The sequence below is a fragment of the Mytilus galloprovincialis genome, chromosome 3 (genome assembly GCF_965363235.1).
Source record: "Mytilus galloprovincialis chromosome 3, xbMytGall1.hap1.1, whole genome shotgun sequence".
Taxonomy (NCBI): domain Eukaryota; kingdom Metazoa; phylum Mollusca; class Bivalvia; order Mytilida; family Mytilidae; genus Mytilus; species Mytilus galloprovincialis.
Genome location: NC_134840.1, coordinates 30876720 through 30902503, shown reverse-complemented (window position 1 = coordinate 30902503; position 25784 = coordinate 30876720). Strand labels below are relative to the sequence as shown.

Here is a 25784-nt window from a genome sequence, read left to right as displayed (position 1 = left end):
CTTTCCAGGTGTTTTAGTATAAATTATTAGAAAAAATATCTCACAATTCAACTTACAAATAAGAATATTCCATTAGATATACTTGCAATCAAATATGACAAACTTTCTTACCATTTGAAAGCGAAATTGTAACACGAGTTTTTTGGTAGACTTCGTGTTTGTTGCAAAATCTTTGATCAGTGTGTGCAAAGTTTTTATATTAATTTTTTAACATGTCTTTAAAAACACGGTTTCAAGAGCCTTATGCTTTGCTTCTTTAAATGTTGGTTCATTTCTCCATCAGTTATGTTGCAATTATAAGTTATTAAGAAAGACGTGTAAACACATATTTTATTTCACAATGTTGGTGCAAAATAATTTGATTTACAGAGTACAATATGATATATACAACCTTTCATTAATATAATTATTTGTCATAATTAATACTGAATATACTGTTATAATTCGGAAATTGTGAATTTCATGTTAACCTTGAACGAAGAACGCAGCATGTTTTCTGAGGGAAATTAACGATATATGCGGTTTAATTTGTGAAGTTACCCATATATACTATACTTTAATTTTTTTTTTACTTTATGTGTTATATGTGCAAAAATGTAAATATGTACTTAATTTCCGAATAAAGCATAAGCATGAAAAAAGCTGCATACTCTTATGCATATACATATATGGGTACGTTTTATCCATAAACGTATTATAAAACAATACGCAGAATGTTCCGTAAATGTTTCCTATAAATATTAAAATGGGGCCGTTAATGAATTCAAGTTGTACTTCCTGTCCAATAAATCTTACGTGTCGTTTGGTGATCTGTGTCGTTATGATCAATTATTGATGCATACCCCACATGTCCTTTATTTCTAATCTATAAACGTAGATTCTTTACTTTTTAGTCATTATGATATGCGCGCATCTCCTAGAGTTCTATGAATTAAAAGACAAACTGTAGATAGAACCGATCAGCAATTGAAAACATTCCCCTCATTAGATTCAACATTCAAAACCATAAATGTTATTTAAGTTACAATCAAAAACAATTTTTTTAATAAATAATAGAGCAAATATTCTTTTATTAAGTAATATACTTTTTTTTTGAAGATAAAATGATTTTATTTATGTCAGACAGACAAAAGCAGTGCCCCTTCAAGTTGTAATATCATTTCCTAAAGCATATTTGAGGTGAAAATTGCAGTACATTTGAAGTTGAATGCCAGCAAAAATTTCAACGGAGATGTCTCTGATACAATACAGTAGCTAATACTCCTGCAGATACAATTCCAACACTCCCTAACATTCCAAAAAATCCTGGCACTGATGGAAGGTGTCTATTCATGAAGGACGATGGAAACGGACTTGATTTTACTCGCTGAAAAATCAAAGAATAATTGCTTAAATGACTTTGACATGCATATGAGTCTTCCTAACAATTTAATTTATAGCTGTTGAACATGTAGTGAATTCATGAACATATATAATGATCGGACTGAAGTTACCTGATGTTCTTTTTAGCAGTGACAAAAAGTTATGACTAAACGAAAACCGATGATTGGTATGTTTTTTTAATAAAATGTAGTCCTTTAAACATTTACATGATTAATGCTTTGTTTTTGTCAAAGTCAGTCTCTAGTGAAGAAGCAAACAACTCCATCAACTTTGACTTAGATATCAAACTATTCTCCTGCTGATCATTAAATATGTTTTGTTGAAGCTTAAGAAGCTTGAAGCTTAACTATAAAGATGCTTTTAGTATACCAATGATTGTGATTTAAAATTGTTTGTGCGCTTACTAAACTAGTTTGATCTAGCCACATGCGAAAGTGCTAGTCCCAAGACAGCAATCAATCAGTGGTTATCTTTGGTAATGTCTTAATATTTTTTCTTTAGGGAAGTTGATTTTTGGTTTTAAATAATTGAAATTCTTAATGGAATTATTTAATTTTAGACTCGAACCGATTTGAGATTTCTTATGTCGTTCAGTTGCTTACTTTTTGTTTTTGTGTTAACTAATATCAAATCTTATATATAATAATATATGTTATTATAGTAAGAAATATTCCACATAATAAACTATGTCTAATTTGGACAATAAAAATGTATTATTACTTATGTTTTGTTTCATTTATCAAATGGCCATTTACCTTATTTTCAGGTTCTGTCTGCCAAATTTCTGATGCAGATAATTTTCCCATTTCAGTCAAAACCTTAAAGAAAAAATCATAATGATAACAAAATAAATGTGTACTCTTTCTGAAAAATTCTTCTTATATATTTCGTATTCATATCAAATACTGTAGTTTCATTTATATTCGTGAGTACCCTTTTCGAGTATCAGTTGTTGTTATTGAAGACAGTTTGATTTCGTGGTTTTGACAAATTAATAAAAAAAAAACAGGACTAAAAAAACTTTATACTTTGTCGATGAATTCAATTTCAAACTATATCAAAGAAAATCAATTAAAAACAACTGATAAGAAAAGCATAGTTTCATTTGCATCATTATCTCATCTATTTAAGTGTTTTAACAGTTACAGAACAGATACATGTGAGTATTTCAAACTAGTTTGTCGCTAAGTCTTGCAAGTTAATCTGTTTAATGTATTCTATACATGCATATAGAATGCAATAAAGTATATGTTAAACCAACACAGAAGCTGTTTACTTAGTATTTTTAGTCAAGAATACTACAGATACAGTTAAGTCGGCCTCATATCTTGACTTACATCTAGAAATTGACAATGAGGGTCTGTTGAAAACAAAACTTTACGACAAAGGAGATGATTTCAGCTTTCCAATTGTGAAATATCCATTTCTAAGTAGCAACATTCCAGCAGCACCTGCATACGGTACGATATTCCCGTGCTTGGATTTCCTATCATGATTTTCTTGATAGAGGGTTGCTGCTCACAAGAAAGCTTTTAAACCAAGAGTTCCAAATGGTGAAGTTGAAATCATCCCTTCGTAAATTTTACGGACGCCATCACGAGTTGGTTGACCGTTATGGAATAACCGTTTCACAAATGATATTGGATATGTTCCTTACGTCGTAACTACAATCCCCTTCCCTTTCATGAATGTGACCTACCGAATTAGACTATTTACCGGATTTGTTTTCACATAAGCAACACGACGGGTGCCACATGTGGAGCAAGATCTGCTTACCCTTCTGGAGCACCTGAGATCACCCCTAGTTTTGAGAGCAGTCTGTTATTACCTCTCTGGCACTTCGTTCTCCAGCTTGTACAGCACCTTCCATATAACCAGACCATTCGGTAGCGGTTTCTGTTCCAGCAAAATACATTTTACCAACCGGTGTTCTAAGTTCACTGAAACACAGGACAATGACATCTTTGCTTTCATTTTATCAAAGGCAAGGAGTTTGCGAGACAGTTTAGTTATAACAGAGTATACGAGATCTAGGTAATGGGTTTTAAAAAGAAAAGAGAATACTAACAATACTGCAGATCTATATACAAATTTGCAGTCAGATCAATTTACGCCCGCACAAGTTGCACCCATGGCTTCTTGAAATATAACATATTTCTGATTGACAAAGCTAACGATAATATTGGACTTGGTAAAACAACTAAATTTAACATTCTTGTCATATGCCATATAACATACATCATATGTTATCATCCTTGTCATACAACATGTAACGTGCAGCTTATTTTATTCACCCTGTCATACGAAATATACAATATTTTTTTGTTTTAACATTTTTTTTCTTTTTCTTTTGTTGAACTTTCATAATTTGTATTATTATCAAAATTATTTTTCTTCCTTCTCTCTTTGTTATGTAGTTTCTTAATTATTCTTGTTCCATATCATTGTAACATTGCATTCTATATTTATGTAATCGTTATTTGGAGTTGGTGTTTCAATTAAACGGATTAATATAAGCTATGTACAGCTTGCTTCTAAATCCTATTATTATTGTGTGTTTTTGTAGATTGATATATTTGTAATGATGACTAATATATATGTTTAAACTAATTGCTTTTCATGATCATTGAAATTCGCTAACAATTACACTTCCCTATTTATCAAATATTAATAAGATGTTGAACTTTTTTATCATACCTGCCAAATTTGGTAAGAAATCCAGGTGGCATCATTGTTGTGTAGCATCCACCAGACCATTGCTCTGCAGGCCAATTTAATTCTTCATAATGTATAGGCTTTAAGAGAACAAAATTAATGTGTGAACATGAAGGCCCTTTTCTTCACAGATATGTTCTCGTTTTTGAATTTTGTACACAGTATGATAGCTATAGGATCTGCATTCTGAAGCTCGGAATGTTTCATTGATATTTGCAATTAGAAAGAAACAAGAATGTGTCCCAGGTACATAGATGCCCCATTCACACGATCTTTTTGAATGTTCAATGGACCGTGAAAATTGCGAAAAACACTCTAATTTGGCATTTAAATCAGAATGATCATATCATATGGAACATTTGTACTAAGTTACAAGTTGATTTGACTTCAACTTCATCAAAAACTACCTCGACCAAAAACTTAAACCTGAAGTGGGACAGAAGGACGAACGGAAGAACGAACGGATAGACGAACGATCAAACGAACGCACAGACCAGAAAACATAATGCCCATTAATGGGACATAAAACAATGCTGTAAAGTGCACAACAGAGTAAAATGGATTAACTCCATAGATGCATCATGTACTAGATGAAAGGTGATTACATAAATAATCTTAAGAAAATAACAAACACAGGAATACCATAGGAAATCGATGCATTTACCTTTTCAAAAATATCTCTGGAATTATATTTTTATCAAACCAACCAACACCATTCTTTACCGAACAAAGTATAGAAATTATCATTGCAACCTTAGATTCTCACACAAACTCATTGACTTCTAGACAACAATTGATGACTTCAATGTCGACGTTATCGTACTTTTGGATTTGAGAAATGCACAAATGCCGGCTACAGTAACAACGTAATATGAATAAAATAAGACACAAAAATATAAATAACGAGTTGTGCTGTTAAAATGGTGATCGATGACCAAAGAAAGAAGATTTCCTAATTTAGAATAAGTTCTTCAAAGATTCCAGACAAAGGACTGTTAATACCAATTAAAATTATATGTATGTCGCCATAACAGTATTAAACTAATTGATGAAAAAAAATAGTCAAACAATGTCGCGCATTGTTCTTTTTTTAATAGTTTACAAATTACGAAATTTAAAAAAGGTGCGTACTCATCTAGAAGTATCTATGCTACGTGATACTGATTCTTCCACGATTTATCTCAAACTAAAACTGACTTAAATTATTGCATTACTTTGTAAACATAGATGAACTCTGAGAATAACATTCATTCTAGTTTTGAATATTATTAATTGACTTTAATAATGATATTATATTGTCGATACATTTATCATTTGTTGAATGATTACATTTGCAATATGTTATATTTTAACACCTTGTTTGTAGATTATACTCCTTGTTGTGGATGATATTCTAGTAAAGTGGTAAATATTTTCCAAAGTACGACATGAAGTTATTGTTATTTTTCATGTAATTGCTTGGTACATTCATTTTGGAAGTGATCGGAATCGGAATCAATGCATTACATAATTTTCAAATATCACTTGTTTATGTACACCAAAAAACATAAAAGAGGACAAAACCCGAATTCATCGAATTGGTAAGCATAAGAATTAAATGACAAAGTTGATACAACATTCAGAATACAGTATAAACCACAGTAACAATCAGTGTATAATCCAAGTTCGAGAGATTGAACGATAACTTTTCTATTTGCATTTTGTGTGTGGTGTTTTTGTTTTTTCTCGACTTCTTTAATTATAACTTTTGTATCTTCTCCATTATGTCAACTTTATAACCATACAATAATGGTATAAAAACTGCTCTTGAAAACAAAACACATTGTTGCATATTTTTATCGTAAATTAAGAATCGTAAATCTACCTATTATTCCAAATTTTCGTAAAAGTTATTATAAGTTATTAACAATGAAATGTACCTAAGCTGTATTTTGCAAAACGTTTTGTCATTTATAGTCCTCACTATTCTTGAAATTAATGCTTTATTTGGTCTTCTAAGTTTTGTTATTCAATCGTCACTGATTGGTCCTTTATTAACAAGACGTGACTCTGACATACAAAATATAATGTCTGGTATCTTTTTGTGAATTGTAATATTCACATCTTTTAATTTACAGGATAAAGTTGATACAAAAGTTATAGTCGTATGCACCTTCTATGTTAGACCTCATATCTGCACTTAAGCAGGAACAAACAGTGTTGACTGAAATATATTGAAAATTACTAATCAAATGTTGTACTACACTGTTTACAACATATAAAAACGTAAATAAAAATAAACTTACATGTTTGGCTTTATCTGATTTGAATACTTTTGCATAAAGTTCACCAATTCTTTGTTTCCTTTCATCTCGCGATAAGACTGATAATGTTCTTGCTTTGTCTGCCAATATAAATCTGAAATAATTTTAATCAAAGAAAAGGTGATAGCGTTGATAATCTTGCACTTTCTAATAGCAATCAGTAAGTGTATGTTAGACATTGATTTCTACAGCAACGTTATGTCTACAAGAAATTAAGGAGAAAAAAATGTATTTGCATATTGAATTGACCAATAAAAGACCAATTGTTGTCATACGAAGAGAATTACAATATATTTTTTTATTCTAAATGACTTGTTCTGTTGCTCTATGAGATTTAAGGATCAAGACATTAATCTGACGTGTCTAAAATAGCAATACCACCGTTAATGTAACATATTATTTTCGCTGAGCAATGTTATTTAGATTAGTCTTACCCCATCAGTGCTGGACATGAGCCATCAGGATTGACGTTATCCATGGTAAATCCTATAATAGCATCTTCATCATCAATAGCAGAGGATCCACAAAACCCTTTTAATTTTGAAAATAAAAGAAATTTTAGATTATGAAGGAGATATTGTTTTGTGTTGTTTGGTTACCGTTTCTATGTAGGTGTCCGTTGCAACTAATGCATGTAAAGTAGAAAAAAGTAGTTATCTAATACTCTACAGATCAGTGTAAAAAAGCAGTTATCTAATACTCTACAAATCTATGGATATTTCAAAAGGAAATCAGCCGTCAGTTATATACTTTGCATAAATATACTAGTGGCAATTTTACCGTTAATATGAAAATTGGAGAATGTGGTAGGATTAACAATGCGAGAGTTGGTTAGCAACTAATGGTCACTTTACAGCATTCAACAATGAACAAACCCCATACCACATAGCATTAAAGGCCATGTAATGATGCTTGTATTAAAAATGTCAATTTTAGTTCCGTTTTTATGTAAATAATATCTTAATAAATAAAAATAAATAAGATTGGTTGAAGTTAAAAACATAAAATGTTGTTAGTGTTATAACGATGATAATGAAGTAGTACAATATTTCAAAAATATATAAATATCATATTTCGAACTTAAACGTCGTACCGTCTTTTCTCCAGAATGGTGAGTCATAATACATAAAGGTTTTTATTACAGATCCCATGGGCATTCGCTGAATCAACTGATTTCGGTTTGCCGGTAATGGAGGTTCATATACTATTCTGTTTTGTAGTGGTACTGGAACTGACATTATTACATATTTTGCCTGCAAAAATTCGTAAATAACAACCTCATAAAAATAGTGTACCTCCAAACGATTTTCGTCTACAGCATAAACAAAGTTTAACTTTAAAATAAACATGAAATGAAATAAAAAATAAGAACAATGAAACCCATTTATAAAATAACTCAATACTAAGTAATTACGTTTATATAATATTGTTATATATTTATAATATTATCTCTTCCATCTTAGCAATAATAAACATAAATTTTGTTAGTGAAGTTATGCATTTCAATTAGGTTTAAACATCTCGCAAAAGGTGAAATAATAAAACCACAGCTTTTTTTAAATAAAAACATAGAACTACAAAGTGACGTCTATTCTAAAGATAACTGACCATATAAGTGTTTCCATGGAGATCTTTAATTGTGACATCGCTACCATTCTGTTTTATATGACAAACAGGACAGCTGAGGATAACTTTTTCTATATAAATGAAAAAAAATAGTAACTTATATTTGATTTAGTGATACATGTGACATTTAAAAAAATGGGAAAACTGTTCATTCACAAACCTAGTTTATTTTTACAGCAATTAAACATGTTCATTTTTGTTTAGGTATAGAGACTCAAAATAAGTCAAAGAAATAATTAAATTCACCGATCTAAAAAAACGCTGTGGACAAAACAAGACCAAAAGACAGTATACAAATCACAACTTCGCAACTGCAACCTGAGCAACACGAACTATACACAAAAAAACGAGGGTATAGGAAAATCTTATCAAATATGAATGTTGAAAAAACCTGACCGAGTATTTCCCTATCAAAAGAGTAGGTCCGGTAAGCGCCAATTTTGGCCTCAAATTTCAGGTTCATCTGACGAAAGATTTTGGACACTTTTTAAACACTTAAGTGTCTATTTCAGTTGATTCAAATAGTTTATGTGAAAGATTTTAACAGATTGAGTCATTAAAAACGCTCCGATTCAAGCTTAAATATGAACAATCTATCAAATATGTCCAAAAAAATGTGACTTTTCAGATGGTGTTTGTCAAAAATTAAAGTGGCCGCATCCGTGTTAATCCTCAACCTTTATATATGTTATATATTATCATCAAATACAACTTACATTTCAATATTAAGAATGAACACAAATGCGGCCACTTTCACAAATGCTAAATTAGTGAAGATTTCAGTACTTTAGCATGACTTAATGATGCTAGTACCTGATATATGTGCATTGTATTATTAAAAAAAAGCCCATATTTATGTAGCAGAAGCATTCTTCTTTCCAATAAATAACTAAAAGTTAACATATATAACATATATAACTGCTATATTTTGGGGCCAAAAAGGGGTCTTACTGGACCTACTCCTTTGACCCACATCTTGTTTTCGTTTAAAAATAATAATATTTCTCTTTTCTTGTTTTCCCTGAACAGCTCTTACCAAGTACTATAGAATGTTATTATACAACCACGAGAAGAGAGTTCGATTTATACATCTTTATAATAGCAGGCCTACAAATCTGAAGTAACTATAAATTCATCCGTTTGTTTATGAAACTGAAATCAATTTTTAAAATAATTAAATAATATTTTTCTTGCATCTCATAAATAAATAAGTTTAATCAAGCTCTTAAAACGAGAGGCAAAGTTAACAAAGGGGCAATCGAACTCATGAGTCAAAAACTAACCAACAATGTCATGTCAAAGAATGAAAAACGATAAAAAGACAAAAACTAGTATACAAAACACGGCAAGTAGGTAATATTCTAATTGTTAAATTAGATTAATTTCATCGTAATATTGAGACAAATAAGTATTTTTCGTATTTTTCAAGTGGTTGTGCATTTCGTATTATCTTTTAGTTCACTTTTAACTGCAATACTATCATTCAGTAGTGTCTTAAAAAAAAAACATTAACCGTTACAATAGAAGAAAAATTCTAACATCTTGTTGGAGATAAAAGTGCGAGAATATTCTATCATTCAATCAATTAAAAAAACAGTGGAATATTACATTTTACTTCGGATATAAAGCCTTCTATCATTCTTGTACAATAGTATATACTTCTTAAAATCGCAATAACATATAGCACTTGAAACATATGAAAAAGGAGGGGTGGGGGAGCAAGGCCATATTCAACTTTTAAACAAACCTTTTCCTAATTTTTCTACAATCCGCTTGCTTATCTGTTGAGAACCGCCTACAAATTTTCTCTCCTGGAATAAAAAAAAAAAGATTTAATATAAATAAAATAATGCCACTAATTTGTTGTTTCAAAAATCTTTTCATCGTATTTCGTCTCTCATGTTATAGCGGTGATGGTACTTTCAAGGAAATACCATTTTTCATATCAGATGAATAATTCATTTAATCAGGAAGCACGTTATTAACTTATTTATTTGCCAAGGATTGGAACAACCTTTCGCGGACTTTTATAAGTATTAGATTTTAATCCTAAAGTCACCACTGAAATAAAATCTTGTTTACACGGTTTATCTTTCAACAGAATGCAGATAACTGTAAATGTATTTTGGGCTTATTCTACGTAGGCTTAGTTTAATTTTCAAAAATGGTATCCGTTACCCTATTTCCTCTAGACCAATTTGTCATAAAAAGTTAAATTAAACGAAAAAGACAGAAGTGTCACAGGGAAGTGTTTTACAAACAAAGTGCTACATCTTTTTCATTATATAAATATTTCAGAGATAAAAGCAAATATAATGTTAGTCAGCTAAATTAAATTTTGTTAATTTCTTTTTATCTTGCACTCAAAAAATGCTGTAGATATGTTATTAGTTAAATGATTTCGAATACCAAACCTGACCTGTCCCCCATTTTCTGTTGAATTTATTCTGCTACAGCCACCACACTGACGAATATACCACAAAAACCACAACAAAGAACTCTCTTCTGGTTCTGAAGTCATATTCACTTGGGTAAATGCTGTTCCAAATCTTCGTACAATACTTAACAATTTGTAAATACAAAAAGGTATGACAATCAAAAAGAAACAAACAAACAAACAAACAAACAAAAGAAAAGAAAAGAAAACTACAAAATTTACAAAAAGATATTGAACGTGCAGATAATAAAGTGCAATTCCTACAGACAACTTTACTACATCAAAGACATTGTTTAATCACCTGCCCTCCATTAGTTGTTGAATAGATTCGCATGGAACCTCCTGCACATTTAACATACCAAAGCAACCATAATAAAGATACCTCATAAGGTTCGGAGGTCACATTCACTTGTACGAAGCATGTTGCAAAAGCTTTAGCTGCACTATGAAACAGAAATGGTATGGTACATTTTCTTCTTACAAATAAATATACCTCTAACAAATTATATTAGGTACTGTGAAAGTACTTTTATTCGTGGGGTACCAATTTTCGTGGTTTTCGTGGATGACTTTATCCACGAATTTAAGTGTCCAACGAAATAAAAAAAAACATTGTCCAAATCAAGACATGGAAAGATCCCCATCGGTAGGAATGACTACTGATATGATCTCGAGAAAAATTGAATAACGCCAAACATAAGACTACTTCAAAAGCATTCACAAAACTACAACCGCATGCAGAATTATACCCATTTAATCTTTAATAACCTAAACTGTACAACTTTTGATCTTTTAATTCTCATAAAAAATATTTTTGTTCGATGAAAGTCAGCTTTCCGGTTTTGACATGCTAGTATGATAAAGTGTTCATTTTATATCCTCATAGTTCTCGTACACATGGGAAATAATATTTCATGCTGGCTTGATTTTGATAAGAATAATTTGACAACACAAGATACGTTTATAGCATTTGTTTATGTTACTGCATTCTCTAGGGGATATGTTTATGGCCTAATTAACACCTTTGATGGTCTTTAATCTGTTGATCACTTTATCACGGGTTATTAAGTGTTATCACTACGATTTACACGAGTCTATGTTTATTTTGCAATTTCCTTCAATCTAGACTGTTTGTAACTTTGTTTCTAAAGAGGCTTTAATTTTTCTTTTTCTTTTTTTTAGAAAACTAATATCCACGAATTTAAAAACCCACGAACATGTAAATATTGCTCAAACCACAAAAATTGATACCCACGAATTAAAGTACTTTCACAGTATTTAATTATCAGCGTTTGGTTATTATAGCCTATCATTGATCCTTGCATTCAGTGTGCATCACTAAAATCTCGGATATTTTAATAGTTATAAGGTTTAGATATATTTTTGTCTGAAGATTTTGCACGTAACTAATCAGTAAAATATGTCAAGCGTTACAGTTATAATAATAAAGCAGCAAACCAAGAGTTTAAATGCCTTGCTTGAAAACTTTGTTTGGTTGTTTGCTCAGGCATTGTAATAAAGATTGACACATAAATTCAAAATAACAATCTATTTACTATACACAAAGGTTTGTTTGGTCAATGAATATCAAAATTGTTTTCAATATAATATCCATTGTCCAATCAACTCTTTTGTATATAGTAAACAAACTGCTAATCCGCCTTTCCATTTATTTTAGGTGTCAATCTTAATTACAATGCCTGAGCCAACAACCAAACAAAGTTGGCAAGCAAGGCATTTAAACTCTGGGTTTGCATGCTTTATTATTTTAACTGTAAGTGTGTAAATTTCCTTTCAGTTTGATATACATTTACATACTAGTACATAACATTGTTGTGTCATAAATCAAGTCGACTCTTGGTTTTTTTTTTTGTCGTCTCTTATGAAACTTTTTGTGTCAAATATGAAGTGATCTATATACATTTTTTTTGTCAGGTATTCAATGGTCGCTTTTAATTTTTTGTTATCTCGGTTAGAGTTGTTTCTGTAAGCCGTTTTTTTTTGTCCGATATTAAGCTGTCTTCGTTTGCGGTTTTTTTTTTTAATTTAGTCGTCTCTATTGAGGGTTTTTTGTAGGTCATATATTTTGTTGTTTCTTGTACAAATTATTAGGCGTCTCTGGTAAAGGTTTTTGGTGACAGATATTTATTATATTTGCCTTAAAATAAATGCTGGATTATTAAGTTCCTATAAGAAAATTGGAATAAGACAATTAATGAGAGTTATCAATGCTTACGCTGTCCACACATTATTATCTAAAAATTCTTTGACTGTCATTGAATCCCACTCCTTTGCTTTCGGTGCATCCCAAGGCGCCTCCATAGGTATCTAATAATAATTAAGACAAACGCATTTTGGACCAAATGAATAGCAATGTGCATCTTTAGAAAAACAAAATATTTTTTTTCTCGATACATGTATTTCTGTGTTCGGTTAGCAATAAATTTCTTGATTACTGACATTATTCTCTAATTAACCTTTGGTCTTTTTTTTAAAAAAAATCGCTGCACATAAAATGTTCACTATATAATTATAAAGTAAAGGGAAATGAAATATATTTTGACACACTGTCGGCTTTGATTAGTAAAACGTTATTTAAAAGTAATTCCAGTTAATATGTTTTCTTCTTATAGTCATGAAAAAAATGCCAATAAATTATTCTTTTTTCTCTCATCGTTTGGTTTTATGCAATACAAGACAAACCTCTTCGCCCATTTTGTCGATAAGTCGAAACAAATTGTTCATATCCATGTATGCCAGAAAACTTCCCATTGGTGGAAATGTTCCAGTGAATCGTTTTGATTTTCCCTAAAATTAAAGAATATTTAAAGTATCCGTCTGTATGAGAGTAGAATTATCCACATGTGAAATTGTATTGATTAATCAGGTTACAATGCATTGTAGTAAGTGAACAGGAGTTTTGGAATTTCAGTTTAGAGATAGATTTTTCAGGGGAAATTCAATTTAATGATCTGTACTTGGAGAAAATTGTTTAAAAAATTTATGAGAAGTGGTATATTTGCCAACAAAACAACTATCTATCACTATATTGAGCATGTAATTCAATCATTTTTCCATGCGATATTTGTGTGTAGTTTTCTATATACAGGTTTATTATTTTGAACTTGCTTTCAGTATATACCAGTATTCTTTGATTATATTTCGGTTGGTACTTTATATCTTTAGATATATTTACATATCCAAGAAATAATGCACAAAGCAACACCAATATATATAAACATCAGCCGAACAATGTTAGATCTGTAAATTCGCTTTCACATTTTTTGCTCTTCCCTTGCCGGGATTCGAACTCATGCTACTGAGATATTGTGACACCAAATCGCCTGCACTGTATCCGACGCGCTAGACCACTCGACCACTATGTGGCTTCACTGGTTCAGACGTACTTATATATTTATATGTGTTGGGATGTTACACTATTGGTTCAAATAAGGGTGGTTGTCCTTTATTGATGTGGTTCATAAGTGTTTCTCATTTCTCTCTTCTTTTGTATAGATTAGACCGTTTGAATGGTTTAACACTAGTATTTATTTTTGGCCCTTTATAGCTTGCTGTTCAGTGTGAGCCAATGCTCCGTTTTTAAGACCGTACTTTGACAAATAATTCTAAAATGGTTTACTTTTATAAATTGTGAATTGGACGGAGAGTTGTGCCATTGACACTCATACCTCATCTTCTTATATCTATATAAATGATATCATCGTTTTCCCAGTACTATTTTCTGTTTTAAGTTATTTTATTTACGTTTTGACGAGTGTGGGCGTTGTTATCAAATAGTTTGTTTCTATGTGTGTTGGTGTTTGTTTTTGTTGTACTTGGGTGTTCCTGTTGTTTTCCTTTCATAGTTCATGTATTTCCCTCGGGTTTGGTCTATAACCCGGATTTGTTTATTGTCAATCGATTTATAACTTTTGAACTCCAGTATACTACTGTTGCCTTTATTCATGAATACATACATGATATGGCGTACTGAATAATAAGCCAGATATCTTTGACGAGTTATGACAAACACTGGGTCGATATCACTGTTTGTGTATGCTTCGTCATAAAGGGTCTCACCAGCCCAATACCTTTGGGCTTAAATAAAACATCAATGGTTCTATCATTTTATAAGTGGAAATCATTTTAGATTTTGTATATAATATTTCGTACAAATCTATTATATCATTTTCTACAGTTAAGCTAAAGGGCATTAACAGCAGTTCAAATAGTAAAGGACATTCTCATTAACTTAAGTGTTTTACAAGTTTTCATGAACTCAGAACGATTTAGAGTAATTGAGAGATATGAATATGTTGTCTTTTGTTAAAAATAATTATATTAATGGCGGTTCTTTGGGATATGTTCCTTCATGGTGTTGTCATTAAGATTCGGGGAATACGCTGTCTGTAGGTTTTTGATCCATGCAAGTCCGCAAAATTTTCGGGAATTTTGGAATATTCAATATGATTGCCATGATTGTTTTGGATTTGAGTGGTTGCAAAGTTGTAAATTAAATACTGTGTTTGTGTGTTTTTCTAAATCAGACTTTTGAATTTCTAAGGTATCTTGAAGCGGTATAAATGTTCCTTTGTTCGTTTAAAATATTCACGTCTTGCTTGTATTACATATTTTGGTTTAGTTCATGTTCCAAGCTGAATGAGTCTCAAGGTTTTTAAAGTGATGTCATGGGGAAAAGGAGAAAGAAATTGCTTTTCCATTCACTGATGATCGTATATCCATTCACTGATGATCGTACATGTGTATTAACTGAATAAAATCTGAAGCAGGTTTGTCTTTTCCTTGCATCGCACATGTTAAGTTGATGGCAAACAATGACCATATGAAACAATAAAATGTAAACGAACACATCACTTTGCATATTCTACTATATTGCATGGGAATCAGAATGATGCCACTTACCTTTGTATAGAAAATAACATCTTCGACTTCATTTGTTAGGTATGTGTCGATGCCAAATTCATCTGCTAATCTTAAGATACGGTTTTGAGTTGGACCCACGTATGCACCACCTAGGTCGACATATTTAACTTTGGGATTCTTAAATTAGATTAAATAGAAATAATTCAATTAAAATCAATTGTATCCACTTTTCAATAAGTGCGTTATTAATTGCTCTTTTTGTTTCTAATATTACGAATCTATACATAAGAACTTATGCCTGTCATTCTGATTCCAATGAGAAATATCAACTACCGTCGTTAGTAATATTAAACTTAGTTTTCTGGATAATGTATTTGTGACAGTTGAATATTGTGTGACTGCAGTGATATTGTTTGCCTTAAAATAGTGGAGAATAAAGGCTTTTTCACCTGGAGAAGAATCCAAATTTGAAAAAAAGCCTTAAAATTATTCCCAAAAAGACAACTTTTTTTTCCCAAACAGTGCAGTCTCAGTAGTAATTGTTCATGAATACAAACTGAAAAACACTCATTTAAACATTTTTCATGTCTAAAATGACTATATGTGCTGATTTGAGGGTGTATTTATGTATCATTACTGACAAAAAGGGGTCTTGTTTCAAAGCAGGGTTTGACTCTTGAAAGGGGGTCTGTAAAAGTTTCAGTCAAATTCATGGTTTATTCTAATTTTTTTCCAAAATAACGCATATTTTCCCAATAAAAAAAAGGTAGAGGTAGTTTTGAAAAAAGCCAACAATATCACTGCTGACTGTGTGTGTGTCATTCTTTATACTATAGTTCTTCTCCTCTTGTTTCTCCTTTGCGATCTTAACTTAAGTTAGTCATTCCGATGTATAATGAATGACAAAACTTCAAAGTCCGTATTCAACCAATAACAACAGTGAAGCAGCATATATTATTTTCCAATATTATATACGTCCCATATATGAAAGTAGAAAGATGTGATATAATAACAACAATCCGCTAGAGACGACAATCCACTAGAGACCAAATGACATAGATCGAATTAACTATGTGTCCAAAATAATGTTTTATACAAATATTAGTTTTGCATAGTGCTGAACATTCTAGCTTTGCCTCATCATTCTTTATTTCTCCTCTATTTCGATGAGGTGTCATCATGTTATGAAATTAAACTAGATGTGTCAAAGCGAGACGAATGGCCCCGTATCAAAAAGTTGAAAAATCTGCAATTTCAATAACACATGTGGACACAAATATGATTGTAGTCTTACATATCAAAAATCAGCTCAAAATCTGGAGGCGTATTGAAAAATGTCCATATAACTGTGATTTTCAACAATTTTCAAAGTTGTAAACCCTTAATTTTGGCAAAAATTAGCAGAGCGGAACGAAACTTAAACTTGATCTTTAACTCATCATGGTTAGCTCACATACCAAAAATCAGCCCAATATCTGAAAGCATTTAGAAAAAAGATCCGTATAACTGTGATTTTCAAAAATTTATCAAAGTCTAAAGCCCGAAATTACAGCAAAAATTAGCCGAGGGGAACGAAACTTAAACTTGATCTGTAATTCACCATGAGTAACTCGGATACCGAAAATCAGCCCAATATCAGAAAGCGTTTAGAAAAAATCCGTATAACTGTGATTTTCAACAATTTATCAAAGTCCAAAGCCCGTAATTTCAGCAAAAACTAGCGGAGCGGAACGAAACTTAAACTTGATCTGTAACTCATCGTGGTTAGCTCACATACCAAAAATCAGCCCAATATCTCAAGGCGTTTAGAAAAAACTCCGTATAATGGCTTGTTCCGGAATGACGGAATTATGGAATTACGGACAAGGGTAAAACTATAATGGCACCGACAACTTTGTTGCAGGGCCATAAAAATAGAGACGAAAGATACCAAAATGATTGCTTAACTCATTTCAGCGGTCGAAAACAAGCTGACAATACCATGACAAAAAGCGAAACACGACGAAAGGACAAACAAGAGAACACAAAAACACAACAAAAACAAAAATAAAAACTGAGCAACACGAACCCCACCAAAAGCCAGGGGTAATCTGGGGTGTACCAGACAAGTAAGCAGACCCTGCTCCAAATTTAAAACAACTTGGAACTTCATAGTTACGTTTAAACAAATCAAAAACTTGTGCTCATAATTTAATTTCAGAACTGAATTAAGGGTACAATGATTAACCGTGTAAAATTCTGTTGAAGTTTTGAATTAACCTTCGTAACGATTATTACCCTGAGCAAAGATTAATAACTTACCATTGAAATGCTTGACTGAGAAAGCATTAGGTATACTATCTCGAAATCAAATAATGATAGCAATATAGAAATGTGTTTGTTATTCCCGAATATATGATTTGTAAATGTGTAGTTTCTGTGTCGTTTTTTTATGTGTGTAATATTTTTGCTTTCTTACGTGTTCTGTAAATGTCCGACCGCCAACTCTATCTCGTGCCTCGAGAACAAGAACTTCGATTCCCTTTTCGTGTAATAGCTTCGCAGCAGACAAACCTGTTAATAGATAGTATTTCATTCCATTAGTTTTATTTAACTGTTGCCTGTTTCTCACTCTTTCACTTGATCAAATAATGACTTTTTTCTTAGGGATGTATACTTCTCTTGTTTTCGAATATAAGCCAGATTTTCAGAAGCCTCTGATTTTATCCATTTATTGTCGTTACAAGAAATTGTGGGGTCCGTATTGCCCAGTCTTCTGTTTTCTATGTTGTGGTTCGTTTACTGTTCTTTGTCTGATTGTCAGTTTGTTTATCTTTCTATTTCCCTTTTAAACATGGCGTTGTCAGTTCATTTTCGACTTCTGAGTTCGCATATCCCTTTGATATTCTCTTTCATAATTCTAATTTTGTCAAAACAAGGGACTAAGAGGTGGACTTAGTATACCTTCTTCTCTGTATCTACGATAAACACAGCTCTCATAGTAAACAAGATTGTTTCATGTATTAACGATACCCACACAAAAAGGACAATAAAGTGAATTAACTTATATGTTTGTTGTGGTATCTTATCTCATCAACGTAATAAATCAGTGTTGTTGTCTTTCTTGCGTGCACTCAAGTATACATAATGCATTGATTTTTTGTCACCATTAAGATGGAAGACAAGTAAACGCAGTTTTTCTTTTATTCATATAGTATTGCAGGAGACTATATATCGATCATGAACTCATCAAATAATACCTTAAAAGACACTCGTTGGTTGACAGTTTGTTAAATGTTGTCGATAAAAGAATATATTGGTAATTGTGATAGTATCTGATATATTCGTCAGCAGGCAATATTCTGATTGAAAGGTCTTTATTGGCTTATACAGATGACCTAATTGCTTTTTTTGTAAACGAATAGCTTCAATATACAATAGTTAAGTTCGAGTAACAAATCCTTATGTATATATATTAAACTCTTCATACCACAAAGAATCCTGACGAATATTGATTGAAATCGCAAGTTGTTGATACAAAAATAATCGTACGATACACAATGAGGTTCAAGCGTAAGACAGTTATTATGAAAACCAAAAATTAGAAAGCCAAAAACATAATACGCTGACATCACTTAAGCCGGAAAAGTCTTAACAGAACAGATCAAACACAAAAATCGAAAAAAATGACCAAAAGACAAACAGTATACAAAACATAGAAAACTAAAGAATGAGAAAAACAAAGCCACCAAGAAACCATGATTGATCTCAGGTGCTATAGAACGGCATGTGGCACTCGTCTTATCGAGTTTAATAGAATGAAATTCAAAACAGTGTGGCTGTGGCCATTGATTGACACATTAAATTCATCCATTGACTGGGACAATTTAGGTGAACGTTTGTATGTAACGACTACTGCTCACTATGTACTTTTTAAAGACACTTAAACTATGAGGTCACCAAAGGTTCTCAACACCTTAATAAAGTAATTCGAAAAATTAATCAGAAATAACACGATGTTTTGATTTATATCAATTATATAAATCAAAACATAAAGGTTATTCCTGATTAATTTTCGAATTATTTTATAATTAAAGGCGTTAAGAAACCTTTGGTGACCCCACAGTTTAAATGTCTATCGTAGGTACGTCGTGAACAGTGGTCGTTTCAGACAAACGTTCACGTAAATTGTCCCAGTCAATGGATGAATTTAATGTGTAAATCAAGGGCCACAGCCACACTGTTTTGAATTTCATTCTAAATGAGTATGACTTTCATAAAAGAAAGCAGGAAGATACCAAAAGAATAATAAAATTCTTAATTAGAAGACGAACTGACAATGCAATGGCAAAAAACGTAAAATGAACCAAAAGACAAGCAACAGTCTATATACATAGAAAACAAAATCTGAGCAACACAAACCCCGCCACAAACAGGGTGTGATCTTAAATGGCAGCGAAGGGCATAACGAGCATATCATGAAACATGCTATGATGTCAAAGTAAGAACAAACCCGGTGATAATTGTGATTTGGTAGGTACGTTACATACGAAAACCAGATGCTCCGCAGGACGCAGCTTTATACGACCGCAGAGGTTGAACCCTGAACGGTTGGGGCAAGTATGGACACAACATTCAAGCTGGATTCAGCTCTAAATTTGGATTGTGATTAAATAGTTGACACAGCATAGGTTTCTGACACAGAATGAATGTGGTCTAATGAACTTAAAATACTTTTTTTTCCTTTGAGCAATTCACTATGCTGTTGAATATTAATCCTCTCAAAAAAATGTTTGAAGAAATTTTCTTTTTATTTATGAAATCTGAAATGAGAAAAATGTAACAGCCCCCCTCCCCACCCCCCATTTTTTTTTCACATCCCCCTTTCCCTTTTTCCAAAACTGATCTCAATTCAAATTTCTAATGGAGTTTGCAACAATAACTACTCATTTAAATACATCATAAAATATTAAAATGTAACAAAAGGTGCTTGTTATCACTGAATGGTAAAGATTGTTTTAATTTATCAGTTGGTAGTAAAACTAAGTTAATTTTGGACCCTTTGGGCCCCTTATTTCTAAACTAATTGGACCAAAACTCCCAAAATCAAACCCAACCTTCCTTTAGTGGTCATAAACCTTGTGTTTAAATTTCATAGATTTCTATTTACTTAAACTAAAGTAATGGTGCGAAAACCAAGAATAATGCTTATTTGGGCCCTTTTTTGGCCCCTAATTCCTAAACTGTTAAAACCAAAACTCCCAAAATCAATCCCAACCTTCCTTTTGTGGTCATAAACCTTGTGTCAAAATTTCATAGATTTTTATTTACTTAAACTTAAGTTATTGTGCGAAAACCAAGAAAATGCTTATTTGGGCCCTTTTTGGCCCCTAATTCCTAAAATGTTGGGATTAAAACTCCCAAAATCAATTCCAACCTTCCTTTTGTGGTCATAAACCTTGTGTTAAATGTTGAATGCACCAAATTAAATATATTTAAAAAAAATATATAGATAAGAACCTTACGCTGATTAGTACAGCATATGAATGAAAATAGACGGGAAGGTTATATCATAGTAATCTAATTGACCATGAGTCCATGCTTTAAATCTTAGATGCATGATTTTTTTCAATAGTTGTTAGTGGCTTTGAAGTAGCTGTCAGTAACTGCGAGTACTCTCAGATCTTAGTGTCTACTTGGTGTGTTTTGTTGTTGTTGGGATATACAAGTACGCGGCCACGTCCACTCTGTGAAGTATTTCTATTTGTATCCAGCTGTTGAGTTAAGCTTTTTTCGACTGAATTTTATAGTTCTGTTATGTTGTAATGTTACACCACTGTCCTAAGTTAAATGGGAGGGATGGGATCCCACATACATGTTTAACTCCGCTACATTCTGTATGCATGTGCCTGTCCCTAGTCAGGAGTCTTTTAATTCAGTGGTTGTCGTTTGTTGATGTGTTACACATTTGTTTTTCGTTAATTTTTGTACATAAATTAGGCCGTTAGTTTTCTCATTTGAATTTTTTTACATTGTTATTTCAGGGCCTTATATCGCTGACTATGCGGTATGGGCTTTGCTCATTGTTGAAGGCCGTACAGTGACCTTTAGTTGTTTATATATGTGTCATTTGGGCTCTAGTGGAGAGTTGTCTTATTGGCAATTGTACCACATCTTTTTTATTCATATTTAACTCAAATCTTGGAGGTATTATGGATCTTTCTTATTAAATTCGTAGTGTATGTAAAGAAAACTTAATAAACAGCTGAATCATGTAGGGCTTTTAAAGACTGTTAAAATGAATAAATACACATTTTAAATAAGGCCGACCCTCATTTGACCCTTTTTTTGAAGGGGGGATATCTAATATCTCGACTGCTTTCGAGCTTAGTACGTTTTCCATTATCCTTTTCCATGGAAATTAAAGATAACAAATTACATAAGACTAGGATCGATGGCTTCCATATGCTTTAGATATTCTTTTGATGCTGTCGTGATACCGACAGTTTGGCATATAACCGACATTATCAAATTATCAACATTTGAACGAAAATTTGTTATCTACACTGAAAAATCTAATTATTAAGTAAATTCTCGGGAAGATACTTGTAAAATCCTCAGGTACATTTTGATGGATAAAAAAGTATCAATGTGTTCAGAAACAACCTTTTTTTTTCATGAAGTGCTTCATAATTAGCAGAGAGCACTGCTTTACCCGATTGTTATTCAAATGGTATATTCCGATTAAAATTACTTGATTAATCTTTAAAGTTATAACCTTTCCTAGATTTTAATAATATGTACATCATGGAATAATGACACAAACTATTTAATCCCTGGTAAAATGTACAAGTTATTTCTTAAATAAACATTTGAAGCAGACGTTGATATATTGTTCATTATCAAAAAAAGTGCAAATTTCGACGAGGTAGTATTTTGAAAAATGATGTCATTGTTTAAAACATTTGAATGTGGCGCTCTATTCTATAATATGGTAGCAATGATATTCAGAAATATGCAATGGGGAAAATGAAGTGTTCCTTCCATTTTAACAATTTTAGGTCATCCTTTGATAGAATCGTGTCAATGGTGATACCAATTTAAAACATACATTTAGGTACTAAATATTATTGTTAAACATCAAACAACTGTTCCCATTTGTTGTTTAGGTTTAAATTACGACTTATTGACATTATTCATATAGCTGTGCATTCAATTCAAACATAAATTTCAGAATACATTGTCGTAAAAAAGTTGGCTGTCCTAATTATGACCGTTGTAAATACTAAAACATACACTTAAACTGAATATATGTAAATGATTGACTTAGAAAAAAGTTACAATTCATTTTGGTGATTTTTTTTTATTAAAAAACCAACATACACCTCCTAAATCATTAAAAAATGTTTGTATGTATCAAAATGCAATAAAAAGTGATAAATCATAATAACAAATGATATAATGATAGTCCTATTTCAAGTCTGAAAGGATTTAAAGTAAAAAATAACAGTTAATTCTGGCTATCTCCAAGGTTTAAGAAAACATTAAGGTATTTTTATAACATTTCATACTGTAAACTGTATATTGTTTATCACAAAACATTCATATCTAATATATACAAGTGTTATTTTGATATATTTTCATGTCTGTGACTTAAAAAGACCCAATAACATAGTTTTGCATGTTTTTTTGATAATGACCCATGACTACATGTAACAAGACAAAAAATACCGCACAAATTCGACTAAAAATAAGTATGAAATTATAATAAGGATACTATATATGCTTTATAAACAATATACTTGCTATGTTTAGTCGGTAAGTTAGTATCACTTAAATGATAAATACTTGTGCTCCTCTCCAACTCCCCAACCCCTTTTTTCACACACATCTTTGTTTCCAGATGAGACCGATTCTAACAGGGGTTGCCCAACGACAACAAATATCGGAAACTAATCTACCACGTAACTTAGTTTCTGTCTAGTGTTTTGTGTACTAATAATTGTCTAAAGATCTTTCAATGTCTACATTGAAAAGTGTGCATATTGCATATCATAGCTGGTTAGAGGGTTAGAGCACAATCACTTTCATATAAAATAAAAATAACACTATAAGATATTACATCAACTTGATATGAAGGCTTTCGAATATGCGTTTTATTATGCATTGGCGGATCCAAAGGGGGGGGGGGGGTTCCGGGGGTTGGAACCCCCCTTTTTTTGGCCGATCAATGCATTTGTATTGGGACATATAGTTGGAACCCCCTTTTTTGTTCTGGGTTGGGAACCCCCCCCCCCTTTTTAAAATGGCCGAATCCGCCACTGATTATGATTTTTTATGCGTACCTTTCCGAATGACCAAATTTATCAATCTTTGTTAGGAGTTTGCCGAAATTTTGTTTTAATTAAGAGTTTAATTTCTCATTCAACTTTCCGTCCACATGTCCTTATTCATTTTTATAAGTATCGATTGTTCTAGCATTTTCGCTGAACAATTTCAAAATAAAAAATCAATCAAAAATTATCTACGTCGTGTATTAAACTAGAGGCTCTAAAGAGCCTGTGTGGCTCACCTTGGTCTATGTGAATATGAAACAAAGGACACAGATGGATTCATGACAAAATTGTGTTTTGGTGATGGTGATGTGTTTGTACATCTTACTTTACGGAACATTCTTGCTGCTTACAATTATTTGTATCTATAATGAACTTGGCCCAGTAATTTCAGTGGAAAATGTGAGTAAAAATTAACAAATTTTATGAAAATTGTTAAAAATTTACTATAAAGGACAATAACTCCTTAGGGGGTCAATTGACCATTTTGTTTATGTTGACTTATTTTTAGGTCTTACTTTGCTGTACATTATTGCTGTTTACAGTTTATCTCTATCTATAATAATATTCAAGATAACAAAAAAATTACCAATTCAGAGGCAGCAACCTAACAACGGGTTGTCCGATCAATTTGACAATTCCAGAGCAGATAGATCTTGACCTGATAAACAATTTTACATCCCGTCAGATTTGCTCTAAATGCTTTCGTTTTTGAGTTATAAGCCAAAAACTACATTTTACCACTATGTTCTATTTTTAGCCATATCAGCCATCTTGGTTGGATGGCCGGGTCATCAGACACATTTTTTAAACTAGATACCCCAAAAATGATTGTGGCCAAGTTTGGATTAATTTGGCCCAGTAGTTTCAGAGGAGAAGATTTTTGTAAAAGATAACTAAGATTTACGAAAAATGGTTAAAAATTGACTATAAAGAGCAATAACTCCTAAAGGGGTCAACTGACCATTTTGGTCATGCTAACTTATTTGTAAATCTTACTTTGCTGAACGTTTTTGCTGTTTACAGTTTATCTCTATCTATAATAATCTTCAAGATAATAACCAAAAACAGCAAAATTTCTCTAAAATTACCAATTCAGGGGCAGCAACCCAACAACAGGTTGTCCAATTCATCTGAAAATTTCAGGGCAGATAGATTTTGACCTGATAAACAATTTTACCCCCTGTCAGATTTGCTCTAAATGCTTTGGTTTTTGAGTTATATGCCAAAAACTGCATTTTACCCCTATGTTCTATTTTTAGCCATGGCGGCCATCTTGGTTGGTAAGCGGGGTCACCGGACAAATTTTTTAAACTAGATACCCCAATGATGATTGTGGCCAAGTTTGGTTAAATTTGGCCCAGTAGTTTCAGAGGAGAAGATTTTTGTAAAAGTTAACGACGGACGACGACGACGACGGACGACGACGACGGACGACGGACGCCAAGTGATGAGAAAAGCTCACTTGGCCCTTTGGGCCAGGTGAGCTAAAAAGGGTTATCAGTTTTATTTCCCAATTGACCAATAACAAAACATTATGTATGCAATGTCCAATAAAATAAACAAACAAAGAATGTGAGGTAATCCCTGTTTTACTGACAGAAATTATGTAAATCAACCGTTAACTATATTGAGCAATGCATTTAGCCTTGCTACAAAACAATCAGAGACGAAAATCGCATGTTTACACAAATATTTTAAAAATAACTTGAATACAAATATACTTACCACTTAATCCAGCTCCGACCACAATAACGTCTGCTTGGTTAGCCATCTTGAGGACAAGGACAAAGATAAAGCAGACGATACAATATTAGAGAGCAGAAATCGATCATTCTATGATGAGGTTCAGTTCAGGAGATATATCAATAAAATTCTTCATTTGATGAAAACAGATCAATAAAAATCTTTGACACTGATTTAGAAAGCATTTTGCATGAATTGGTAGCATACTTATACCATTGCTTCGAACATCGAACATTTTTTAAGCTTTACCAGTAAAAAAGTAGAAAAACTAATAATTCAATTCGAATTGAAAACAAAACAGAGAAGTAGTTTTACGTATCAGGCCGATAGCATTTGATTTTATCTTCGGTTCATCACAAAGTTGACATGTCACTGTTT

The 25784-nt window shown here is 31.9% G+C and overlaps 1 protein-coding gene across 2 annotated transcripts; it reads right to left on the bottom strand.

Annotated features, from left to right (window-relative positions):
• Nucleotides 1–316: 316 nt before the first annotated feature.
• On the bottom strand, nucleotides 317–25527 carry LOC143067690 (amine oxidase [flavin-containing]-like). Of its 2 annotated transcripts, none has more exons than XM_076241146.1 (15): nucleotides 25389–25527; nucleotides 17807–17901; nucleotides 15388–15525; nucleotides 13168–13272; nucleotides 12701–12792; nucleotides 10766–10907; nucleotides 9775–9838; nucleotides 8010–8098; nucleotides 7495–7654; nucleotides 6836–6932; nucleotides 6384–6495; nucleotides 4081–4178; nucleotides 3212–3323; nucleotides 2139–2201; nucleotides 317–1366 (listed from the first exon to the last, which is right to left on the bottom strand). In XM_076241146.1, exons 1-15 carry the CDS (start codon nucleotides 25432–25434, stop codon nucleotides 1223–1225), a joined length of 1557 nt encoding a protein of 518 aa, XP_076097261.1. In that variant the 5' UTR covers nucleotides 25435–25527; the 3' UTR covers nucleotides 317–1222. The 2 variants fall into 2 exon arrangements, with proteins under 2 accessions (XP_076097261.1, XP_076097260.1); XM_076241145.1 differs by lacking the exon at nucleotides 10766–10907 and adding an exon at nucleotides 10447–10588.
• Nucleotides 25528–25784: the final 257 nt, after the last annotated feature.